This window comes from Mus caroli, unplaced genomic scaffold, assembly GCF_978045245.1.
Source record: "Mus caroli unplaced genomic scaffold, Mus_caroli_1 scaffold_1, whole genome shotgun sequence".
Classification (NCBI taxonomy): domain Eukaryota; kingdom Metazoa; phylum Chordata; class Mammalia; order Rodentia; family Muridae; genus Mus; species Mus caroli.
In genome coordinates this window covers 71,292,605-71,318,616 of record NW_028227256.1, presented here as the reverse complement: position 1 = coordinate 71,318,616, position 26,012 = coordinate 71,292,605, and the positions used below count along the sequence as shown (strand labels likewise).

The 26,012-nt window shown below is 46.8% G+C and overlaps 1 protein-coding gene across 1 annotated transcript; it reads left to right on the top strand.

Moving 5' to 3' along the window:
• Positions 1 to 19,131: 19,131 nt before the first annotated feature.
• LOC110304464 (C-X-C chemokine receptor type 1) lies at positions 19,132 to 22,010 on the top strand. The gene is made up of 2 exons (XM_085840752.1): positions 19,132 to 19,284; positions 20,947 to 22,010. Exon 2 carries the CDS (start codon positions 20,955 to 20,957, stop codon positions 22,008 to 22,010), a length of 1,056 nt encoding a protein of 351 aa, XP_085696878.1. The 5' UTR covers positions 19,132 to 19,284; positions 20,947 to 20,954.
• The last annotated feature ends 4,002 nt before the right edge of the window (positions 22,011 to 26,012 follow it).

Here is a 26,012-nt window from a genome sequence, read left to right as displayed (position 1 = left end):
CTATGCAGGCAAGTGTGGACTTGGGGAGAGAGCAGAGATGGGAACCGTATCTTCCCAAAGAGAACATTGCAGCAGAGCCACAGCAGGCACCCAGCTCCAGCCCACAGGGACAAGATGTACTTCCAGGCCAGGATTAAGGAAGCAGGCAGCTTGTCTGTTTTGTGCTTTTTTTTTTTTTTTTTTTTTTAATTTAAAAATATAGGGTAGAACTCTAAGTAGACCAGGTTAGCCTTGAGTTCACAGAAATTTTTCTGCCTCTGTTCCTGAGTGCTGTGATTAAAGGCATGTGCCACCACTCCGGGCCCGGGCCCATCTCTTTTTGAAGGTACAACACAGACAGACTCAAAGGTCATCATCACCAGGTCTGCAAACCCCACCCCATGCTACCAGGTCTCTTTCTGGAAATCACCTCATGTCCCCGTCTCCTTCTTTCTTGGAGCTTGAGTTCCAGCCTCCCTTTCAGAGGATGGGTCTGTTATCTCCTGTACTCATTACCTGGTCCTTGGAAAACAAGGTGTGCTGTTCACGATACCCCTTTGTCTAGACTCCATCCCACAGGATGGGGAATCTGAATGCAGGGCAAGTGTTCCAGGTGCTTCTGAGTGATGGATGGATGGAATTGGGATCGGCCTGGTCCTTTTTGTTAGTGACTAGGTCACTGTGCCCTGAGGTATCTTTCTGAAAAACCAGTGCTACGGTGCTTGGTCAACCTTCCCTCTGTAGCGTGGCCAGTAGGGGACGATTTGGTCCTTAGCTTTCTGTCCTGCTTCACTAGTCTTCCTTGGGCTGTCTGTTATGACTGTGCATCACACTGGTTTCTCTTTGCTGGCACTTTGGGGTTTATTGTTCTTCCAGATTCCATGGTAGACCTTCTCCATGTCAACCTAAAAAACTTCTATTCAGTCTAAAAAGCCCAACTCAAGTGCCCCTTCTATGGAGGCAGAGGATCAGGCAGTGTAAGCCTGTGCTTACCTACTTAGTGAGTTTGAAGGCAGCTAACTACATAAGACTCTTTTTTTTTTTTTAAGATTTATTTACTATTATATCTAAGTACACTGTAGCTGTCTTCAGACACACCAGAAGAGGGTGTCAGATCTCATTACAGATGGTTGTGAGCCACCATGTGGTTGCTGGGATTTGAACTCAGGACCTTCAGAAGAGCAGTCGGTGCTCTTAACCACTGAGCCATCTCATCAGTCCAAGACTCTGTCTTAAAGAACAAATAGGATGGAAAGATGGCTCAGTGGTTAAGAACACTGGCTGCTCTTCCAGAGGACTCAGGTTCAATTCCTATCACCCACACCGTGGCTCACAATTGTCTGTGACTCCAGTTCCAGGAAACCTGAAACTCTCACGCAGACATAAATGCTGGCAAAACACCAATGCTCGGGCTGTCAAGATGGCTCAGCGGGTAAGAGCACCGACTGCTCTTCTGAAGGTCCTGAGTTCAAATCCCAGCAACCACATGGTGGCTCACAACCATCCGTAATGAGATCTGGCGCCCTCTTCTGGTGTGTCTGAAGACAGCTATAGTGTACTTACATATAATAAATAAGTAAATCTTAAAAAAAAAAACACCAATGCTCATAAAAATCTTAAACAACAACAACAACAAAAAGGAACTTAGGCAGCTGACTCTTGTGGTACAGGTGTCAGAGAGACCCTTGCCTGGAAGCCCAGAACTGGACAATCTGAACAGACGAGCCTATCTGGCTTCTCGGCTCAATCTGTTAGCTCTTCTGTAACTCATTCTGTAGACCAGGCTGGCCTTAAACTCAAAGATCCACCTGCTTCTGTCTCCTGAGTATTGGCATTATAGGTGTGCCTGGCTTCAAAGCAATTATTATTAAAGAAGTGAAATAAACACATATGTATTTCTTTATCTTTTGTACCTATGTGTGAGGTGAGGTAGACTCGGCAGAGAAGGACCCCAGGTGGGTGGCCTGCTCAGTCACTTTCTCTCTGCCCTTAGCGGGCCTGGCATATAGGCACTGAAAAGTCACACCCCCGCTTTTGACGCGCGCTGGGGTCTGAGTGCAGGTCTCCATGCCTGCACAGACCCTATTGCTAGCTAAGCCTCTCTCACCTGAGTTTGGACTTTTAGAAAATATACTTGAGATTTTAAATTTTTATTGATTCCTGTTTCTAGACACATTTGTGCAGGTCAGAGAACCACCACTGGCAGTTGATTTTCTCCTTCGACCAGGGGAAGCGGAACTCCGTCCTGGGGGCGGATGCAGATCCTCAGGTTTTGTGGCAGGCATCTTTACCTCTGAGCTCTCTCGCTGGCCTTCGTTTGGAGTTTGACATGCTTATTTTCTTTCTATGTTCTAGGTGCAAAAATCATCCAACTTCTTCCACACTCAGCTAACAGCGTTCGCTCGTGCACTACAGAGCAAACACGCCTGTGCTAAGCTGGGAGCAAAGCCGGAGGACAGGGCGGGGCAGAGGACAGGGTGGAACTGGGTGGGGGCAGTTTGAAGGAGTCAGCTAGCTCAGTAAGGTGGTACATGCTTGAGTTCTCAGCATTCTTGAGATCGGAGGCAGGAGGATCAAAGTTTAAGGACTGGCTGGCCGTACTTTGAGATTGAATCTCAAAACAACAAACCAAACCAAAAAACAAACAACATCAACCCAACAAAACACCCCAGACAAACAAACAACAAGCAAACCAGGTTGTGAAGACTGAAGGACAAAGCCCCTGAGCCGGGAAGTGACGACCTGGGTGCTGGTTGGAGACATCTTGGACTCTTTGGGTTTAAGTGAAGATGAACAGCCAGGAACACACATTGAGGCTGCGATAGCCTAAACGAGGTTTCAGACTGGGACCACAGATATTCTACCACTACATTTAAGTGAATCATTTTTTTCCCCCCCGCTCTTTAAAACAGGTTCTCACCTAGCCCAGGTTGACCTTACACTCCCTAAGTAGCCAAGGACAAACTTGGACTAATATTTTTCCTTCCTCTACCTCCCGAGTGAGTGCTAGGATCACTGGTATACACGACCACACCTACTGTATGCAGTACTGGGGCTCAAACCCCAGGTTTTGTGTATTCTTGGGAAGCTTTTTTTTTGGGGGGGGGTTAGAGACAGAGTTTCTCTGTATAGCCATGGCTGTCCTGGAACTCACTCTGTATACTTGGATGGCCTCAAACTCAGAAGTCTGCCTGCCTCTGCCTCCCAAGTGCTGGGATTAAAGTCATGTACCACCACTGCCGGGTGGCGGCAAGCATTTTTTTTTTAAAGATTAAAATATACAATGAGAGCTATAAGCTACCAAAGAGCCAGAGCACAGCAGCATACGTCTGCAGCACTTGGGAGGTGGATGCAGGAAGATCATGAATTAAAAGGCATCCTGGAGTACACAATGAGACCCTGGGGGGGGGGGGAGAAAGAAAGAAAAAGAAAGAAAAAAAAAAAGCAGCTATTACTGAACAGCCTTTCTCCACCTGTCTCCCATCTGCTCTGTACCCAGCTCTAGCCCCACCCCTGGCAGCCATTTGTGCAGTTTATTTTTACTGCAACCAAGGATACTGCTTTGACAGTCAGTCTGTCACACAGCATGCTGACTTTGCTCGTTGGGATGCACAGGGTAGAACGTGGTATTGTTGGCAGCTCGTAAGAGGCAATAAGAAAGCTTGCATCAGAGACACAAATGTTCATTAGAGCTCTCTGAAACCTCACGAGAATACAAAACCCTGCCCACAGAGAAGGAGATGGTTCTAGTCAAGTGGATGTGGCGTTTGTCAGAGAATGAATTAGCCTTTAAGGACTGAGCCATCTCTTCAACCCCTTGGAATAGTTTAGACCATGAATGAGCCCATATCTGAATTCCCCATTTCCCTCCCTGTATCTTCCGTCTCTAGGGGTTTTGCGGCCTTTCATCTGACTGTAGCCTCTCTGCTGTGTGTGCTTGGCCTGTCTTACCCTGTTGCATGTCTGTTGTGTTTCTGGAGTCTCTCAAATACCTATCCTGGAACTCACTCTGTATACTAGGATGGCCTCAAACTTAGAAATCCACCTGCCTCTGCCTCCCAAGTGCTGGGATTAAAGGCGTGCACCACCACTGCATTGGGAATAGTCTGTATTCTCATGTCGCATTCGTGGGGTGGTGAGGATTGAACCCGGTGTATGCTAGGGAAGTGATCTATCACCAGCCCACGTGATGGTTCATCGAGATTGTTAACTCCACTTGATTGGTCAGTAAATGCCTCTAGGGTTGTGTGGCAGGGTGTTCCCAGAGAGGATTAGCTAAGAGGAAAGCTTGCCCTGAAGGAGGATGCACCATCCAGTAAGAAGAATAGAAGGGAAAGGAAGAGCAGCGTCTGGCCCATCATGCTTTGCGCTGCCACATCCTGCCACCAGCACTCGCTGAAGCATCTTTAACTGGAAGCACACAAGGCTTTCCTCCAAGATGATTGACAGGTATTGTGTGCTAGGGACCAAAGGAGGGGCCGGCCCTATCAGGAGGATCAGTGTGCTTTGTACTAGGAGAAAAAGGCTAGGCATAACAGTGGGTGCTGAGAGCCCCAGCTCCGTAGGCTGAGGCAGAAACATTGCCCAAACTCAGGCATTCAGGGTAGGTTGGGAGGCACCTCAAGACCTCAGTTTTCTTGGGGGAGGAGAGGGTTCCGAGGATAGAGCTTTGCGCATTGTAGGCAAGTGCTCTACCACTGAGCTACATTGCCAGTTCTAACCCTGACTTGTAGAGAAGAAAAAAAAAATCAGAAGGGGGAAAGACCAGAGCCCCCGACCCCCGCCGCACCCCCTGTGCCACTGCAGGCAAACAGTTAAGAAAGCAGCCTCATCTCAAAGCTACACAGGTACCCTCCTGATAGAACCCAGGGCTTCCTGCTTGCAGAGCAAACACTCTACAGAGGGAGCTGCGTCCCCAGTCCTGAAGTTTGATTTCTGTGCAGCTTTTAACTGCCTCGATGAAAAGGAAAGTAGGGTAACCCAAGAGGCTGAGAATCTTCTGGAGAAAAGGTTTGTGGGATGCAAGAAGGGGCCGACCCCACACAAGACTCGCGTTTTGAATCCCATGATAACTTCAGTCACCCCTCGTGAGAGCACATGGGAACTGGTGTTAGATCACTCACATTGGGCTAATGGCTAAACACTTGCGTGGGAGAACTTAGAGAAAAAGGAATGTATGCCCAAGACTTTGTCAAATGGTGGCCTTGGGTTCCAGATAATGGGGCTCTTTACAGCGGTTTTAGTAGATCCTGGCAGTTAACTGATTTGCTTAGAAGACAATGTTGCCCTCTGCTGGTGGAGTTCTGAAACTACAGTCTTCTATAGTTTTTGTTTTGTTTTTTGCCCCTTCCCCATTTCCTGCTTGATTTCAGGCATTTCTGAAACGCCTCACCTTGCTAGGTCATTTCCTATAAATAGTGGCCTAAACTTTCCCTGTAGTGTGACCTTCCAGAGGATTGGGGCAAGAAAAAAAAAATCACTGGTAGGTCTCCGTCTTTTCCATTTTTGAGAAAGTCTGAAGTAATCCAGGATAACCTTGAAATCATAATCCTCCACCCTCCATTTTCCAAGTGCTGGCTGGGGTTACAGGTTACCCACAGGCTGGGTCCCCTAGTCCATGTTTTTGTGGAGCTTAATTCTGTACCATCTATTTCACCCTCCACTTGCCAAGCTATCTCCGAAGTGCACGAGATATGGGGGTCAAAACACAATAAAATCTAGCTTTTCCCTACGCTTACAGTCTCAAGAAGTGGAAATCGGAAATAAACTACGTGATGAACAAGTCAAGTGTGCGGGAGTGTTACTGAGCGGACATTGGGAAGGCCTGGGGAGCTATGAACTGCTGGGCAGGAGGTCTCAAGCAGCAAGCTCGGGGCAAGAGAGGACCTTACTCCAGACTGAAGCAGGCAGGCTTTCCGGATAGAGGAAGTCAAGCCAATGGCTAAACAGTGAAGCAACACCCAGGGGCAAAGCCAGAGGCTGCAGCAGATGGCTCATGGATGGCCGGAATTGTGTTCCTGCCTCCTGTCTCCAAGACCTAACCCTGAGGACATCAGAATGTGACCTTATTTGGAATTAGGGTTGTTGAGATTGTAGTTAGTTTAGCTGAGGCTATTAAGGAAGCCCCAGTTGGTTGTTGCGGTAATTTTTTAAATCTCAGCCTGGAGTAGAACCCCCTCTTAAATCAATTAGTTCTGGATTGAAAGACACACACAGCTTTTATATTTACAATAAGCCTTAACCAACACAAGAGCTGAACAGCTGCCTACCCTCCATGCTGTTAGAATCTATTTCCCTATGGATAAACCAGAGTTATTACTTATGTACTAAGTTTTATCTGGGCTCCTCTTAACTCTAATTGGGCAGTCCTCGGGGCTACTCTCTAACTCTTAACCCATGGCTGCTTCTCCTTCCTCCTCGCCTTCCCCTAGCTTAGAACCCCACCTATGTCTCTTCTGCCTAATTATTGGCAGTTGGCATCTTTATTTACAAATCAAAATTAATTTGGGGGCAAGGTTGCAGGGGTTAAGGCAGACTCCAGGTCTTGCCCCCCCCCCAGGATTACAATAGACAGTAAAAGACAAAATCTCAATAACTGGTGATCTCATCAAAATGGGATACAGGCCTAGGAACCCACGAACTGAGACACAGTGGAGGGAGCATGGGCACATAAGGACAGATACTTCTACTGTGCTTCTACAGGCCAAGGAACTCCACCTTTTGCCAGCCAACTACACGGTCCAGAGCAATGTATGGAACAGGTTAGCTAGAGGACTTCTCACTGCCCTAAAGAGGAAAAACAGTCATGCTGACCTCTGGACTTCAGACTCCCAGGAGCTAGGAGACAGGCAGTTTCTAGTGTTTGAGTCACTCAGGTGAAGGCAGAGGCAAGGAACAGAGGGCGAGAGAGACCAAGCAGAGCTTTGAAGGCCATTTGTGCTATGTCAACTTGATACAGCTAGTCATCTCAGAAGAGAGAACTTGAATTAAGAAAATATCCACATCAGATTGGCCCATGGACAAGTGATAATTTTCCTAATTATCACCAGTGTCAGAGGGAGGGTCCAGTCCACCACCCCTGGGCAGGTGGTTCCAGGGTTCTATAAGAAATCAGGCTGAGCAAGCAAAGGGAGAAAGCCAATAAACAACATCCCTCCATTGCTTCTGCATCAGATCCTGCCTTCCGGTTCTTGCCCTGCTTGAGTTCCTGCTCCGACTTCGCCTTGGTGAAGGACTGTGATGTGGAAGTATGAGCTGAAATAAACCTTTCCTCCCCAAGTTGCTTTTGCTCACGGTGTTTCATTACAGCAATAGAAACCCTGGCTAAGACAATACCAGTTCAGGGCTTCAGTTTCTATCCCCCTCTTTTTAAAAAAAGATTTATTTATTATTATATCTAAGTACACTTTAGCTGTCTTCAGACGCACCAGAAGAGGGCATCAGATCTCATTACGGATGGTTGTGAGCCACCACGTGGTTGCTGGGACTTGAACTCAGGAAGAGCAGTCAGTGCTCTTAACTGCTGAGCCATCTCTCCAGCACTATATCCCATTCTTTTTATTCAAGAAATGGTATTTATTCTAAAAGCCCAAGCAGCACTCAGCATTAGGGAATTACCAACAAAATTAATTTATTAATCTATTTTGAGGAGAAAAAGTCACATAATTATCTATATAGAAACCTTGGGCAAAATTCAAAACATGTTCTTGATGAGAAAAATGAGCTCAAAATAGGAACAACTTGGGCTGGAGACATGGCTCAACTGATAAGAGCACTGGCTGCTCTTCCAGAGGTCCTGAGTTCAATTCCCAGCAACCACATGGTAGCTTACAACCATCTGTAATTGGGTCTGATATCATCTTCTGGTGTGTCTGAAGATAGCAATAGTGTACTCACACATATAAAACAAATAAATCTTAAAAAAAAGTAACAACTTTAAAAACCAATTATTTAAGCAAGGCAGGGTGGCTCACACCTGCAATGCCAGCATATGGAAAGCTGGGGAAGAGGTGTGCACCAAGTTTGAAGCTAGCCTGGGCCACAGAATGACTCGGTTTTTATAAAAAACAAAGGAACAAGTTCAATTGTTAGTTCTGTCGTTGTGTTCTTATATAGAAAATTCCAAAGACCCCAAGACTCCCAAAAAAGTATTAGAACAGCAGCAACAATAACAAATCAGCCAAGTTCCAGGATACAAAATCAACAGACACAAACTGTTAACATTAAGCCAGGACTGTTAGTAGTACTGCCTGCGCTCTCCAGCACTGGGAGGCTGAAGCAGGAGAAGCAGGAGTCTGAGGCCAGTGAAGCTGTCTTAAAAACAAAGTAAGAGAGGCTGGAGAGATGTCTCAACTGGTAAGAGCACTGACTGCTCTTTCAGAGGTCCTGAGTTCAATTCCCAGCAACCACATGGTGGCTCACAACCATCTGTAATGAGATCTGATGCCCTTTTCTGGTGTGTCTGAAGACAGCGACAGTGTGCTCATATACATTAAATAAATAAACAAATAAACATTAAAAAAAAAAAACCAAGAAAGTTGTTACTACTAGTTGGATACACCAATTGGGGAGTCCTTAAAGCACTTGCCATGAAGACAAGCTGGTCTGAGCTTGATCCCTAGAACCTGTAGAAGCTGGGTGAGGTAGCACACATCTGTCATCTCAGTTCTGGGGAGGCAGAGACAGGAGGATTCCTGTAGATTGTTTGACTAGCTGGTGTAGTTGAATCAGTGAGCTCCTGGTTTAGCGAAAGACTGAGTCTCAAAACTTAAGGACTCGAGAGATGGCTCAGTGGTTAAGAGCGCTCCCTGCTCTCCCAGAGGTCCTGGGTTCAGTTCCCAGTACCCATGTTGGGTGGCTCACAACTATTTATAACTCCAGCTTCAGGGGAATCCAACATCTTCTTTTGGCCTCGGAGAGTACTGTACTTATGTGCACACACATACTTTAAATTAAAACAAAAATAGAATATTAAAAAAAAAGGTGGGGCTGGTGAGATGGCTCAGCGGTTAAGAGCACCGACTGCTCTTCCAAAGGTCCTGAGTTCAAATCCCAGCATTCACATGGTGGCTCACAACCATCTGTAATGAGATCTGATGTCCTCTTCTGGGGCATCTGAAGATTTATTTATTTATAAGTAAATAAATAAATAAATCTTAAAAAAAAAAGGTAAGGGGGGATTGAAGAAGACATTCAATATCAACATGAACCCACATGTGCGTGCACATGTATCCTTGCACACATGAGCACATACACACAGAGAAGGAAGGATGCACTAATAATCAACAGCTATATGAAAAAAATACTCAACACCTCCAGTCATAACAGGAATGCAAATTAAAACCACAGTGAGCTGGGTGTGGTGTCATACTCTCTTGTTATCAGAACTTGGGAGGCAAAGACTGGCAGAGCTTTGTGAGTTCAAGGGTCTACAAAGTGAGTTCCAGGCCAGTCAGGGCCATACAGTGAGACTGTCCCTCAAGACAAAACAAAACAAAACAAAACAAAACAACCCACAAAAACCTCACAATGAGACATTAACCCACAGTTGTTAGAGTGGCTATTGGTAAAAAGATAAGACAATAAGTATTGGTCAGAGTGTGGGGAAAGGGAACCTTTCACACTGTTGTGGGAATGCAAATTGGTGTAGCCATTACAGAAAGCACGGGGGAGGTTCCTTGGGAAATTAAAAACAGAATCGTCATGTGATTCAGTCTTCTGTCTGTGTCTATATCACAGGAAATGAAATCAGCCTGTTGGTGAAGTGTCTAAGCTTCCACCCTCACTGCTGCTCCGTTCACAATAGCCAAGAAATGGAAGTTGATTCAGGTGTGGAGATGAAAATCTAGCATATGTGCATCATGGGATACAATACAGTTCAGTTGTCAGAGAGCACAATGGGATCCTGTCCTTTGTGACAATGACACGGATGGAACAGGAGAACACTGTAGTGAATGAAGTTATGTCAGGCACCAAATGATGAATACTTCAGATCTTATTCATATGGAGTCCAGGGAGAAACCCCCAACATTGAGGTCCTGAAAGCTGAGAGTCTGGGGTTGAGAAGAAGGAAGGGAAGGGGAGAGAAGCATGGGGTGGCTGGTGGCTACTAAGTCTTAGCAAGACTGCAGAGAAAGAACACCCTAGGGCAGGAAGAGCTCCAAGTGAGGAATGCCTTTGTTTGTTTGTTTTTTATTTTACTTTAATTTTTTTTTTTGAGACAGGATCTCACTACATAGCTTTGGTTATGTAGACCATATATCTCTGCAGACCAGGGTGGCCTTGAACTCTGCCTGTGTAACCGAAAAGCCTTACATCCTGGATGTCCCACTCACAGAGACACGGAGACAGAGATTGATGCAAAATGCAAGAGGTTTATTGGTCCAGCATGCTGGGGTCGTCCTAAAATCTGGATGGAAGCGACCCTGAGGAGCTAAAGCACACACCTTTTATACATTTTTTTAGAGCAGTTCTCAGTCACGGTTTAGGGCTGGCAGTTTATCATTGGTTAAGGAGGCAGACTTAGGGACCAGAGACGTTGTGTGGACCTTTCTAAACCACCAGAGGACTATTTCTTAGCAGGTAAACTTAAGGACCGGAGGCAAATTCTGGGAAAAGAACATCTTGACATTTGCTTAACTTTTTTTTTTTACAACAGTGGTCATTTTGAGCTGCCACAAATCTTACACCTGCCTATGCCTTCCAATTGCTGGGATTAAAAGTGTGTGCTACCACATCTGGCTTTTTTTTGGGGGGGGGGGGTTCGAGACAGGGTTTCTCTGTATAGTCCTGGCTGTCCTGGAACTCACTTTGTAGATCAGGCTGGCCAGACTCAGAAATCCGCCTGCCTCTGCCTCCTGAGTGCTGGGATTAAAGGCATGTGCCACCACGCAGGCTCACATCTGGCTTTTTTAAAAATGTATTTTCTAGATACTTTTTATTATTAAATTTTATGCATATGGGTGTTCCGCCTGCATGCATATCTGTGCAGTATATACATGCTTGGTGCCTGAGGAGGCTGGAATAGGGTGTCATGTTCCTTGGAGCTGGATGTACAGAAGGCCGTGAGCCATCGTGTGGGTGCTGGGAACTGAACTCAGGGCGTCCAGAGTAGCAGCCAGTACTCTTCACCACTGAGCCATGGCTCCAGTCTCCTGACTAGCTTTTAAAATATGGGTTCTGGGGATTAAACTCTATCTCCTCAGCCCAAGTAAATACATTTAAAGTGGTAAAATTCATGCTTTAAAGACGCTGGATGGGGGACAGTGGAAAGTGGGTAGCTCTCACTGCCCCGTGGGGGCAGAAGGCGGAAATGAAAAGGCCCAGCCAGGGGAGACAGGACCTTTTGATGATAGAGATGGGAAGGATTGGGAAGGGTGGTGGCAGAGAAGTGGGGTTTACACTGATGGATCCAGCCACATATTTTGATGGATTGGATGCTGGATGTAAGAGATGGAAAAAGCTGCATGTGTGTGTGTGTGTGCGCGCGCGTGCGCGCTCATGTACTTGTGCATGATTTAGTACACATACTGTGGAGGTCAGATGACAACTTGTGAGAGTCAGTTCTCTCCTAGCATATGGGTTCCAGGGATCAAACTCAAGTCATCAAATTTGGTGCAGAGAGCCTTTGTCAAGTTGTCAGACCATTCTCTCTCCCTCTCCCTCTCCCTCTCCCTCTCCCTCTCCCTCCCCCTCCCCCTCCCCCTCCCCCTCCCCCTCCCCCTCCCCCTCCCCCTCCCCCTCCCCCTCCCCCTCCCCCTCCCCCTCCCCCTCCCCCTCTCCCTTCTTCCCCTTTCTTTGAGACAGTGTCTTACTATGTAACCCCAGCTGGCTTGAAATCTGTTGTGTAGACCAGGCTTACCTTTAACTCACAGAGATCCACTTGTCCCTGTTTCCTAAGTGATGGGGCTAACTGTATGCATCACCATGGCTAGCAGACGTTGCTACTTTTATTGCAATTTTACACATGAGAGAAAACTGAGGCCTAGATCAAATGGCCCAAGGGACAGAGCTAGGATTAGCACCTGGAAGTTAGGTTTGATGCCTGTCCTCCTACCCAGTGTCAACACTGTCACATTGTCACTCCACTGGCGGCAACTTAGTTACTTTTCTATCTATATGATAACAGGCTTCTACCAAGGCAACTTATAAAGGAAACATTTAGGGAAAGAAATGGTGGCTCAGTGGTTAAGAACACTGGCTACTTTTCCAGAGGACCCAGGTACAATGCCCAGCATCTGCATGGCAGGTCACAACTGTTGGTACCTATAGTTCCAGGGGATCTGGCACGCTCATACAGACATACATACAGGCAAAACACCGATGCACAAAAATAAATAAATAAGTCTTATAAAGGAAACATTTGGTTTAATGCTTATGGTTTCAGAGGGTTAGAAACCATGGCCATCTTGGCCAGGAGCCGGAGCATGACAGCCGGCAGACAGGCGTGGCTAGTAGAGCAGTAGCTGAGAACTCACATCTTGAGACACAACCACGAAGCACAGAGACACTGGGGCCAATAAGATCACACTGCCCTATCCTTCCTAGCGCCTCCAAATCCTTCCCACACAGTTTTACCAACTGCAGACTAAGCCCATGGGGGCCCAGAGCTGCCATTCAAACCACCCCAAGAGACAAGTATCTCATCCACACGCCATCAGATAAATCTTGGCAAACTTTCAAAGCTCAGACACTGATACACATATAGCCAGCATGTGAGCACTGGTTCACCCCGCTCCAGAGCACTGATTTCCGGGCCCATCTTCCACATTGGTGCGGTGTGCCATTTTCTGATGTGCTTCTCTGACTCCACCAGAGTCTGCCGGTGGCCAGGCTGTGCCTCTTTAGGATTCTGCCCTGCCTCTCATCGTAGTCTAGACTCTGACCCTTAGATAAGCTTTTGCTTTTCCGAACATCCATTCATTGGGGCATGATTTTAGCTGCACATAACAGAAAATTCAACTTGAACTGGTTCTCTGTCTTTCTGTCTCTCTGTCTCTCTCTTCCTCCCACTCGCCCTGTCTCTCTCTCCCTTTCTCCCTCTCTTCCTCTCTCCCTCTCCCCCCCCCCCCTTTGTATACAACCTCAGGGGCTGCCCATCTTTCTTGGCACAGAGTCTCACACTGGCCTGTGCTGGCTGTTGAGCCCCAGGGACCTACCTGTCTTTGCCTTCCCAAGTGCTGGATTACAAATGGAAGTGTAAATCATCATGCCCGGTGTGTGCGTGCGCTTGCGTGTGTGTGTGTGTGTGTGTGTGTGTGTGTGTGTGTGTGTGTGTGTGTGCCTGTGTGTGTATGTGTATGCATATGTTGTATGTATGTGTGTATATGTTTTTGACTATGTGTGTGGGACTGTGTATGTATGCATGTATGTGAGTGTGTGTATGCATGTGAGTGTGTGTATGCATGTGTGTGTGTGTGTGTGTGTTGGGTTCTGGGTGTTGAATTCAGATCCTTGCACTTGTAGGGAAGTTTTTTACCAGCTGAGTTCTCTCTAGCTCCTGAACTGGCTTGAACTGCATAAGGAATTTACAGGCTCCTGTAACAGAGAAGTAGAGAGAAGGCGGCCTTGGGCAAGGTTCGCACAGAACCCTGGCTCCGATTTCTGATTATTTTCTTAGATCTTCTTCTTTCTGGATATGTTTGTTTGGGTTCTCAGACAACATCGTCGTTTGTGGTAACAAAAATGTCCATCAGTTACCACAAGATGACATAACATGCTTCACACTGAGCAAACATCTGACTTTGGCTTTGATTGGCTCATCACAGGTCACAGACTTGCCCTCTACCCTTGTTGCTGTGACCACGGGGATGTCACAGGGAGAGGGGGAAAAACCTGCTTCCCCTTTGACCTTCAGATGGAAGTGGATTCTTCTGGAAGGATGTAAACAGATGTTTATGTGTTAAAAGTGTGTACTCGTGCATGAAAGACCACACAGAGCCCTACTGTGTGACTGTCCACCTTGCAGACAAATCATTGAGTTTAAGACAGTATTAAGGATGATATCACGGAGACTCCCACACATTGCTGGTTGCCTGGCATCCAGGCTGCGTCTGTCACAGTCATCTTTGTGGCACTGAGTGTTCATCCCTGTTGGGAACACTGTGCCTGGTATGCTTGGGAGTGGTTGTGGGTGGGAAATGGAGAGCAGAAGATGCATTGGGAGGCTGGCTTGCCCTTTCAACTGGGAATGCTTTGTTTCTCACTATATCTTTGTGCCTTTCCTTTCCTCCAGCAAAATGCTTTACCTGACCTTGAGCTGAGAGATGCTTCTAACCTTCATTCTCCAGCTCTATCTTTCTGAAAAGGCTGCTGTCTCTATCTACCACGCTCATCCAGAGGGGCCGTTTCCCCTTTGCTCCTGGGCTGCAGGGCTGACCCAGCCCTTCCCAATTGCTCCAAGATTCATAAAAATTCACAAAAGTTGTGAACTGGCTCAACAGAGGGCTTAGGAAAAGCAAGTGATAACTATATTCAAAGAACTTGAAGCTAGTAGATCTTGTGTAGTTTAAATTTTAATTTTTAAAAAATGTTTTGAAAAGAAAATCTTTTATTTTTATTTTTCAAGACAGGGTTTTTCTGTGTAGTCCTGGCTGTCCTGGAACTCACTTTGTAGTCTAAGCCGGTGTTGAACTCAGAGATCTATCTGCCTCTGCTTCCCAAGGGCTGGGATTAAAGGCATGTGCCACCACTGGGTTAAATTTTAAATTTTATGATGTCATGTGTGTAGGTATTTTGCTGTGTGTATTTTACCTGTCTGTGTGCCCTATGCATGAGTAGCCCTTAGGGGCCGGATTTCCTGATGTTGGATTTACAAGCTGTTGTGATCTGCTCAGTGTGGGTGCTTGGGTCTTCTGCAAGAGCATCTAGTGAGCATCTGCTGAGCCATCTCTCCAACCTGGAATTTGCTATGTAGCTCAGGGTGGCCTCAAATTTATGATAACCCTCCTGCCTTTGCCTCCTGAGTTCTGGGATTCTAGGTGTGTACTACCATTTGTGGTTTAAAATCTGAGTCTTAGACAGGCCTTGACCCCTGTCTTAGTTAGGGTTTTACTGCTGTGAACAGACACCATGACCAAGGCAAGTCTTATAAAAAACAACATTTAATTTGGGCTGACTTACAGGTTCAGAGATTCAGTTCATTATCATCAAGGTGGGAGCATGGCGTATCTAGGCAGGCATGGCACAGGCAGAGCTGAGAGTTCTACATCTTCATCCAAAGGCTGCTAATGGAAGACCGACTTCTAGGCACCTAGGGTGAAGGTCTTAAGCCCACACCCACAGTGACACATGTACTCCAACTAGGTCACACCTATTCCAACAAGGCCACACCTCCAAATGGTGCCACTCCCTGGCCCAAGAATATACAAACCATGACAACCCCCTTCTTAGTGCTTTCCTTCCAGGTCACTATTTCCTCACTGTCTTTGACTCCTGCCCCTATGTGGTGGAAGTTTTCTTCTCCTGGCAGCCCAGTATGTTCTGTTTTTTTGTTTTTTTTTTTGTTTGTTAATTAAACAATATTTGTTTATTTTATGTATGTGAGTACACTGTAGCTGTACAGATGGTTGTGAGTCTTTATGTGGTTGTTGGGAATTCAGTTTTAGGACCTCTGCTTGCTCCAGTCGGCCCCTCTCATTCAGTACCTGCTCGCTCTAGCCCAGAGATTTATTTATTATTATACATAAGTATACTGTAGCTCTCTTCTGACACACCAGAAGAGGGTGTCAGATCTCATTATGGGTAGTTGTGAGCCACCATGTGGTTGCTGGGATTTGAACTCAGGAAGAGCAGTCAGTCAGTGCTCTTACCTGTTGAGTCATCTCACCAGCCCCCGGGGGGTTTCTTTTCAGAACGAATGTATGAATGTATGTAGAGAAAAGAGCTCCAAGAGTAGGCGGGGCTCCAAGGGAGCTATACTTTCTTGAGGTATTTTACTATTTAGGACTCACAGTTTCCTCTTGGGTCCTTAGTGTTTTCTGCCCCGGGAGCTGCCTCCTCTTTAGATGGCTGGTGGGAAAGTTCCTTCCTGTCTAGGACTACCCCATTTCAAGTCTTTCCCAGGTCAGGCATCAGAGCTCACAGTCCCAACACCAGTGACACCAGGGCAATTGTCTCCTCATAGTTCCTGCAACTTTCCTTTTTTCAGAGACAGGGTATCATGGACTCCAGGCTGGCCTTGAAGTCAGTCTGTAGCTAAGGATGCCTTTAGATGATAGGGATAGACTACTACACTCAGACCTTGAGTTTATGCGTGGGCTGGGGTGTGTGTGCATGTTGTAGACATGCTTGGGTGAGCACACACAGGTATGTGTGTAGGCCAGAGACATTGGAGGACATTGGGTGTCCTGTTTTATTACTTTATGCCTTAGTCTCTTGAGAGCCAGGGTCTCTCACTGAACCTGGAACTAGGCTGATGGTCACCAAACCCTAGCCCCAATCTTCCTGTTCCTATAACCCACACCCCAGTGCTAGGGTTATAGGAATGTACTTGGCCATGCTTGGCTCTACCTGGCTGTGGAGGACTTGAATTCAGCTCTCATGCTTATGCAGCAAGGGCTCTGACCTGCTGAGCCATCTTCCCAGTCTCTCCCACCTCCACCCTGCTCCCCGTGCCAAGTTGTATGCAATGCTAGGTATTGAACCCAGGCCTTCCTAAAAGTTGGGCAACACTGTACCAGTCCAGAAAGGGTCCCAGTCCCCCTTGCCACTATTTATAAAAGCAAAGAGAATCCTGAAAGAGGCCACCACATTTGCTGGTGTCACAATGGCAGGCAACAGTAGTATGAAAAGTTGACATTTGTGGGAGGGGCAGTATTTAAACGTTCACAGATTGGCACTGGCAACCCAGATTGGCTTTCTAGGCAGGAGCAACGGCAGCCAGGAAGACCCGCTCAGCTGCACGGAAGTGAAGCTCTCAGACATATCTTAGGTGTGAGTATGTGGCCAGATGTCTCAGGTCCTTTTAGAGTGGTGCGGTGTACTCCATGAGTTTCGTGAGAAACACCATTTCATTGACAACCCTTGGCAGTCACATGCTGTGTTTCCTGGCAGAGGACAGATCCAAAGGCGAATTGGAAAGGGGACCTTTGCTCTCTAGCTGCAGACAGTGCAGAGCAGGAGCCTCCCCTGCAAACGCATTATCATAGCACAGTGGAACTCACGGTATAATGGGAAAAGGTTTAGGAGAGCTTCCACTTCATCACTGTTTCTCCGAGAGAAGATTGTGACTAAAAGCAACCTAGGGGAGGAAAGGATTTATTTTGTGTACAGGTCCCCGTCCAACCCTGAGGGGATTCAGGGCAGGATCTTGAACAGGGGTTTGAGGCAGAAACCACAGAGGAACACTTCTTGTTGGCTCACTCACAGGGCCGTGGCTTGCTGGCTTTCATTAAACATTTTTTAGTTTGTGGAAACTGAAGGTTTCATTTTTATTTGGAAAAGGATTATGGTATTGAAATGTACACAAGATAATAGAGCACTGTGGGAATTATAAACATAAAATTATAACAGGAAATAAGCGTGAAAATGTTAAATTTTAGACACAATTCTTTGTAAACCACTTGCAGGAAACGTTCATCTTGACACACACGGAATAGGCAATTTTGTGTACATGGGTGTTGTGCCTGCACGGACATCTGAGCATCATGTGCATGTGCTGCCCTCAGAGGCCAGCAGAGGGCATCAGATTCCCCTGAGACTGGAGCTACAGACCGTTTGGAGCTACCATGTGGATGTTGGGGGACTAACCTTGAGTCCTCCAGAAGAGCAGGCCATGTTCTTTTATTTGTTTGTATAATGTTTATGAGTACACTGTCGCTGTCTTCAGACACACCAGAAGAGGACTTCGGATCCCATTACAGATGGCTGTGAGCCACCATCTGGTTGCTGGGAATTGAACTGGGAATTGGAAGAACAGTCAGTGCTCTTAACTGCTGAGCCATCTCTCCAGCCCACAGTCTGTGTTCTTAACCCAGTCAGCCATTTTTCCATCCCTACCTAGTTTTCTTATATAGACCAGGGCCACCTGCTTGGGGATGGTGTCTCCCACAGTGGGCTGGGCCCTTCTACATCAATTAGAGATCAAGACAATCTTCCACAGATATGCCCACAGGGCAGTCTGATCTGAGAAATCCCTCAATTGGGATTCCCTTCTCAGATGACTCGAGGTTGTGTTTAGTTGATAGTTCAAATTAACCAGTCCACTGAGCCCCAGGAATAAAGTCAGGGGTCAGCTGTGAGTTGCTCAGGGACTTCTCAGGCAGCTTTCTAAAGAAGCCGTCCTTCAGTACCAAATGGGGAGCAGTAATGGCATCACCCACAGATGGTCTTTCACTGTTTTCCCAGCCCTCATGGTCTTCTGATAGACTCCAGGGAAGGAGTGGCCATGCCCCAAACCTCAGCTCTACTGTAACCAAGCAATAATTGGAAGTAAAAGGGAGTGTAATGGAGAGGTTTTCCTTCCAAAATCTCTACCACATGACCCTAAAGATGCCTATAAATATAAGTGAAAATGGCATGCTTATAGCTGGGCATAGTGGTGTATACTTGTAATGCCAATATTTGGGAGAGAGATGAAAGTTTATGGACTTTAGGCCAGCATGGGCTGTGAGAGACTCTGTCTCAAAACAAAACAAAACAAAACAAAACAAAACAAAACAAAACAGCAAGCATTCGGGTTGCAGATGTAGCTCAGCTGTAAGATACTTGTCCCAGCATGCACTGGGTCCTGGGTTCTATTCCAGCACCAACATAAATGTCTGCGTGCTGTCCAAACACAGCTTAAGTATAGACCCTACCACCAGCTTTCTCCTAAGTTCTCCTTTAGACTCCCTAAGTCTTTCCCACCGTGGATTTCTGAAACTTCTGTTATAGAAAGTCTGTACTGCCCCCTTTCTTATTCCCCTTGGGAAGTTAGAAACTTTTCAAGGTAATCTATTAGGAAACTTAGGGATGGCACGTGCGGGTAAATTCAAGAGACTGAAGATGGTAGAAGTGATCATCTATAGAGGGAAGGAATTAGAGAGAACACCCTTAACTGCAGCGTCACCTTGCTATGCCTATGGAACTCACGGAATCTCTGATACTGCCGGGTCCCATGACTTCATCTGTACCCAAATGCAGATGTGGGTGGGGCTCTAAGGGGAGGTGTGGTTTCTCCCTCTTTTTCTTTTATTCATCCAGTCCCTTCGGTTGTTCGATCATTCTGTTTCCTGAGCTGCAGGCTCCTCCCGCATACAAGGAACATACCCAGCTGGTGCCTCAGGTAGGAGCCTGTGTCAGCTGTGTGTCAGTCCATTTGTTGGGGTAGGAAGGCTTGGTCCAACTTTATTTTAGAAAACTCACTAGTTTCTGTGGGACTAAGGGATTTCTGATAAATGGTTTCTTGTCCCCTCACTGTGTGTAGGTATGCAACTCTGCTTACGGTCACAGCCCCCCTCCCCTCAGCCATTGCTTTTTATTGCTCTCCTGTTATGTGGCTGAGGTGAACATTTTCCTTCAGTGTTGATTGCTTCTCTCTAACCTTCATCTTCTGTGAAGATGCAAACTCTGGCACTGAGAGCATCCCAAGGGGTAGGGATGTGGTTGCCCTTGCCATAGAATCCAAGGCCTGGAAGCCTGGGAGAGCTCCCTGTTTTCCCACAATTTGCAGTTGATAAATGGAAATCTTTGGGGATTAAAGGCCCCAGGTAAGGTAGCCATTGAGAGTGGGCATTAGGTAACAGTATGCTCATCTTAAATTTAGTTAACTTCTAAATACTTCCAGATTGCAGAGCCCTGGTGTTGGGTAGAGGTGTGCGTGTGCTCTCGTATGTGTGTGTGTGCGTGTACGTGTGTGTGTGTGTGTGCTCGCGTGTGCAGGACTATATACAGAGGCCAGAGGCTAGAGGATGATTTTAAGGAGCTGGTTTCCTCCTCCCATCATGGATTCTGGGAGCAAACTCAAGGTGTCAGGCTTGTGTGACAAGCTCTGCCGAGGTATCTCACCAACCCCTGACATGCATTTAAAATTTTTCTATTTCACACTTAATGTGTGTGTGAGCTTAGGTGTGGAGGCCAGAGAATAAGCTACATGAGGTAGTTCTTTCCTTCTACCATGTGGGCTCTGGGGATCAAGTTCAGGTTTTCGGCTTGGCAGCACGCAGGCACCTTTACTCACTGGATCATCGCTTTGGCCTCTTCTGTGTGCTTTTGACATGATGTTTACAACTGTGAAAGCCGGAGACAATCTCATCAGAAGGCAAGGCGCAGAGTACAGTGTAATGTAATCTGAAGTTATCGCCTCTTTCTCCAGGTAGATTTTAAGAAAGGCAAACAAGGGGCTGGGGAGATAGCTCAGTGGTTAGGAGCATGGAGTGCTCCTGAGGGTTTGATTCCTAGCACCCGCTTTGGGCAGCTCGCTACTCCTGGTAGCTCCAGTTCCAAGGGATCAGATGCCTTCTTCTGACCTCTACATATAGACACACAGACAAGTCCATATGCACATATACATAAATAAAAGCAATGAAAAATAATAAGTCTTTACAAAAATGGCAAACAATAATGAGGGGGCACATATAAGACATAAGGTTGGAGGGGACGCCCAGATACACCTTGCCTCCTTCCATTTGCTGTGTGATGGCTCTTCCCTGAGTGTAAGAACAACCTGGTGACTGCATCTGAACCCAGGGGTGTGGCTGAGGAAAAAGATGGTTAAGAGGAGACAAGGAAGAGCTGGGCATAGAGTTGAGAACTGTAGAGCCAACTGAAGGCAAAGGTATCTCCCATGGGTTTTATTCTATACTCAGACTGACTGTCCAAGGACTTTGACAGCATTAGGAAGCTAACTTCTACCAAAGTTCAAGTTGAAGGCAAAGGGGGTGAACTTCGGTTGTCAAGGCAACAGAGAAGCCAATACTACCCCCTCAACTCTCACAACACTTGAATTTGGTTACTAAATCCTATCTCTTTTTCTTACCTTTCACCTAGATCAAACAATGGCCGAGGCTGAATATTTCATCTGGACTAATCCTGAGGGTGACTTTGAGAAAGAATTTGGAAATATCACGGGAATGCTGCCCACTGGAGATTATTTCACCCCCTGTAAGAGAGTTCCAATAACCAACAGGCAGGCTTTAGTTGTCTTTTATGCACTGGTGTCCCTTCTGAGCTTGCTGGGAAACTCGCTGGTGATGCTAGTTATCTTATACAGGCGAAGGACTCGATCCGTCATGGATGTCTACGTGCTGAACCTAGCCATCGCCGACCTACTCTTTTCATTGACCCTGCCCTTCTTGGCTGTCTCCAAATTGAAGGGCTGGATTTTTGGCACACCCCTGTGCAAGATGGTCTCACTCCTGAAGGAAGTCAACTTCTTCAGTGGTATTCTGCTGCTGGCCTGCATCAGTGTGGACCGATACCTGGCCATCGTCCATGCCACCCATACGCTGGCCCGAAAGCGCTACTTGGTTAAATTCGTGTGCATGGGCATCTGGGGTCTATCTTTGATTCTGTCTCTGCCTTTTGCTATCTTCCGCCAGGCATATAAACCATTCCGTTCTGGTACAGTCTGCTATGAAGTCCTGGGTGAAGCCACAACAGATTTTCGGATGACCTTGCGGGGTCTGTCCCACATATTTGGCTTCCTCCTGCCACTGCTCACCATGCTGGTCTGCTACGGGCTCACACTGCGCATGCTCTTTAAGACCCACATGAGGCAGAAACACCGGGCCATGGGGGTGATCTTTGCTGTTGTGTTGGTCTTCTTGCTTTGTTGTCTGCCCTACAATCTGGTTCTGCTCTCAGACACTCTCTTAGGAGCCCATTTGATTGAAGATACTTGCGAACGCCGCAATGACATTGACCAGGCCCTGTATATTACTGAAATCCTGGGCTTTTCTCATAGTTGTCTTAACCCTGTCATCTATGCCTTTGTTGGCCAAAATTTTCGCCATGAATTCCTCAAGATCCTTGCTAACCATGGCCTCGTTCGCAAGGAGGTTTTGACACACCGCCGTGTTGCCTTTCATACATCTCTCACCGCTATTTATTAAACCTCTGAGAATTACCGGAAAGTGATCGCTTGCCCTCAAAGAGAAGGATAACTATTGTGCCAATGTGCTGTGTGAGTGTGTGCATGTGTTGTGTGTATGTGTGTGTGTATGTGTGGTATATGTGTGGTGTGTATGTATGTATGTGTGGTGTATGTGTGTGTGCTGTGTGTGTATGTGTATGTGTGTGTATATATGTATGTATATATATATATATATGTGGTGTATGTGTGTGTATATGTATGTATGCATGGTATATGTGTGTGTGTGGTGTGTGTGAGTGTATGTGTAGTATGAGTATGTGTGTATGGTAAGTGTACTTATTTATGTGTGCTGTATCTGTGTGTGCGGTGTGTATGTATGTATGTGTAGTATATGCGTGTATCTGTATGTACTGTGTATGTCTGTCTGTATGTGGTGTGTGTGTGTGTGTGTACTATGGCTATGGGCAGATACTATCTGCTTTGGTGAGGGAGGAGACAAGATCAGGAGAAGTTAGTAACTACTGTTTGTAGGGCCCACACCAGCTTTCCGAGGAGGTGCTTGCTGATGGCCCTCCAAGAACTTTATACTTCCATGAGGAATAACACTTCACCATTTCTATTGAACATATACATCTTTGACTTGTGATCTGGGTAATTATCATGGTCACACCTGTAGCCTGACCCACCATTAGAACAAAGAACTGGGACTTGCATCTAACATTAGCCCTTATGGGCTGGGTTCTCTCTTTGGAGCACCACCTGGACTGCTCAGCACAGGCCAGCAGGCTGTCTGGGAGCTTTCTGTCCTGTGATCTGAGCTCATGAGATTGTTTTTTCCATCTTGAGGAATGTTGCAATGTCCGCTGAGGACATCGGTCGGGTGCTATGGAAGCATCAAACCACCAGGCAGCCTTGTGATGGAGCTGAAGTGTTTCTTCCCTTTAGGTGTCATGAGTGGACAGAGGGTATTTGGGAAGCCAGGCCTAGTGCATGAGAATCCCCTCTACCCCGTGACCGGTGTCACTGACTGAGGGTGATGTGTGTGTGTTGGGTGTCAGCTGAGCCAAGGATGGAGCAAGACCAGCAGCTGTAACTTTTGCCCTCTTGGCACTTCCAGTTTGACATGGAGCAACAGTAACTTTATAAACCCAAGTATGCTGTCAATCATCTGGGCAGGCAGATGTTTCCAATACAACTTCTGTCTCATGTCTGTCCATGGGGGTGCCAGAATAAAAGGTGTGTGTGGAGTAGCTGGTGTTCCTACAGCAGAACAGGGGTAGCCCTCCCTCCTCATAAACTGGGTGTGGGCTAGTGGCTTTACTGGAACAATCTCTGCAGGTGCAGCCTCAGTAGGCTCTAACTCCATGCTCACCATTGTCTCTCATGGGTCAAACGTTCCCCTTTGTCCCTCATATGTGAACATGTGTGACTTCAGCCTTATCTCGATGTATAACCATTGTCCCTCTAGGGGGACCTGGCTTGTTTCCTTTACATTGTATTAAGTTAACTTCCTAACCACCCCCACCCCTGCCAAATGACTTTGGGAAATTACATTTGGGAATGGAGAGAATGCTTGGTGGTTAAGATAACTTGCTGCTCTTTCAGAGGGCCCCGCTTTGATTCCCAGCACCCACTTGGTGAATCACAATCATCTGTAACTTAGGTTCCAGGGGGATCCAGTGCCATCTTCTGACTTCTGCAGCCGGTAGACATGCACACAATATGTAGACATATGTTCAAGCAAAGCAACCATACACATATAATTTACAAATCTAAAAATATTTTTTCAAAGGGCTGGAGAGATGGCTCAGAGGTTAAGGGCATTGTCTGCTCTTCCAGAGGTCCTGAGTTCAATCCCCAGCAACCACATGGTGGCTCACAACCATCTGTAGTGGGCTCTGATACCCTTTCCTGGTGTGTCTGAAGACAGCTACAGTGTACTCATATCCATAAAATAAATAAATCTTTAAAAAATTGTCATTATCCATCTGTTTTCTCTGAACAAAGGCAGAAGCCTGTCTAGTCTGCTTTCCATCCTGGTATTGGATGTAATGCCTGGAGCCCTTGAAGTGCTCAGGAAATACTTACAGAATGAGCAGAGGTCATTAAAGGGCGCCAGTTTATGCCTTCCTTTCACCCTTCCTCGTCACCATGCTCCACTCCTCCTTGTGGTCCTCCGTGGTCAGCTTCATTCCATTTTTAGCTGTGTGGAAGGGTTTGCGGGGAGTGCTGAAGTGTTGGGCTTCTTGATTGCCAACAGTAGAAGCAGAACCTCTTGCTAGTGTAAAGCGAAAGAAGGTACTGGACCGTGTCTAGTGGGGAAGACACAAGGATGGCCTGAGGCTGAGCTTCCAGATGGGACTGCAGTCGAGGCTGAGCCTGGGATCAGGGACCAAGGTTGGAGTAAGTCTGGGGATGGGTACAGGGCTGGGGTGAGAGCTTGGCATAAGGTAAGGTCAGGGAAAATTAAGTGTCAGTAATAGGGAGACTAGGGAGGGAGAGTAAGGTGCGGGACCTGGTGAGGGTTGGAGGTAGGGAGAGCCCAGTGTGGGCTTGGACCAGGTTGAGACTAGAGAGAGGCATATGGATGGGGTGAGAAAGTCAGAGATGGAACAAATCCAGGGATGACTGTAAGTGAAAGACCTCATGGGTCCTGTCTTAGTTAGGGTTTTACTGCTGTGAACAGACACCATGACCAAGGCAACTCTTATAAGGACAACATTTAATTGGGGCTGGCTTACAGGTTCAGAGGTTCAGTCTATTATCATCAAGGTGGGAGCATAGTGTCCAGGCAGACATGGTGCAGGAGGAGCTGAGAGATCTACATCTTCATTAGCAGGCTGCTAGTGGAAGACTGACTTCCAGGCAGCTAGGATGAGGGTCTGAAAGCCCACACCCATTGAGACACACCTACTCCAACAAGGCCACACCTTCTAATAGTGCCACTCCCTGGGTCAAGCATATACAAACCATCAGATGTAGGGTCATCATCCCTTTTGGAATACCTCAGACACATTTTCAGAGGCAGGACAGAGGCTACTTGGCTTGGCTCACTGGAGGTTGTCCAGGTGGGTTAGCAGAAGAGGACTTGGGGTTCAAGCCCAACAGATCTGAGTCAGGGGCTCAAGCCCACGAGATGGGTCTGAGTTGATGGGGAGAGAGGATGTTTGTTCTAGCTTGGTTTCCCTACACAAATCGAACTCTATTGCTTATAGAAATAATTCCAGCTGACATGTCAAGAGTGCTTTCTCAGATTAGGAACTACACTGAAGATTTACTGTGTGGGACTGCTGGGGCTGGATTAGGGGAGATCTAAGAAATCCTTCAGGGCATAAGCAAAGGTGAGAAAGATAGGACACAGCCTCAACCAGCAGGCCAAACCTTGAAGGGCACTCAGTGCTTTGATAAAGTTTACACCATAGCCTGGGTTGAGCCTAAGGCATACGTAATGAAGTCAGCTGGCTGTTACTGGAGCTTAGAGACAGGTCTTGGGATCCTGTTAGGAGGTGGCAGCAGACATGGGGGAGGGTGTGGACAAACCACTGACAGTGTGGTGGAAGGAGAGGGCGAACTCAGAGTGTTTGAGGTAGAGACCCAAACACTACTCAGCAGGACCAAAGTTCGAATTGAGAGTCTGTATTAAGCTGGCTTGCGACTTCATGGAGAGAAATCCTCACAGAGCAGCCCAGAATGCACACTACAGTGAGTTTTTAAAGACAACACAGAAAAACTACATCCTGGTTGCAGGGGGAAGCAAGCTAGCAGGCTAACAAGAGCTAAGAACATGCGGTTAGCTGGGGTATTTCAACCGAGGTTCTAGAACAAGGCAGGGTGCTTTTTTACGGGACTTTTCATGGCAGGGGACAAAAAGGAAGGGTCTGCTTCAGTTTAAATCAAAGATGGCTTTAGCTAAGACAAGATGGAGAAACCTTTTGCCTGTTAGAAGGAGATCTTCGAGAGGAGACCAATAGGACTTAGCTATCAGTTGAATAGGAAATGGAGCAGGGAGGGAGGGAGGGGA

Excerpts from the sequence above, each read along its gene's own strand:
- LOC110304464 (XM_085840752.1), top strand. The coding sequence starts at position 20,955 with ATGGCCGAGGCTGAATATTTCATCTGGACTAATCCTGAGGGTGACTTT.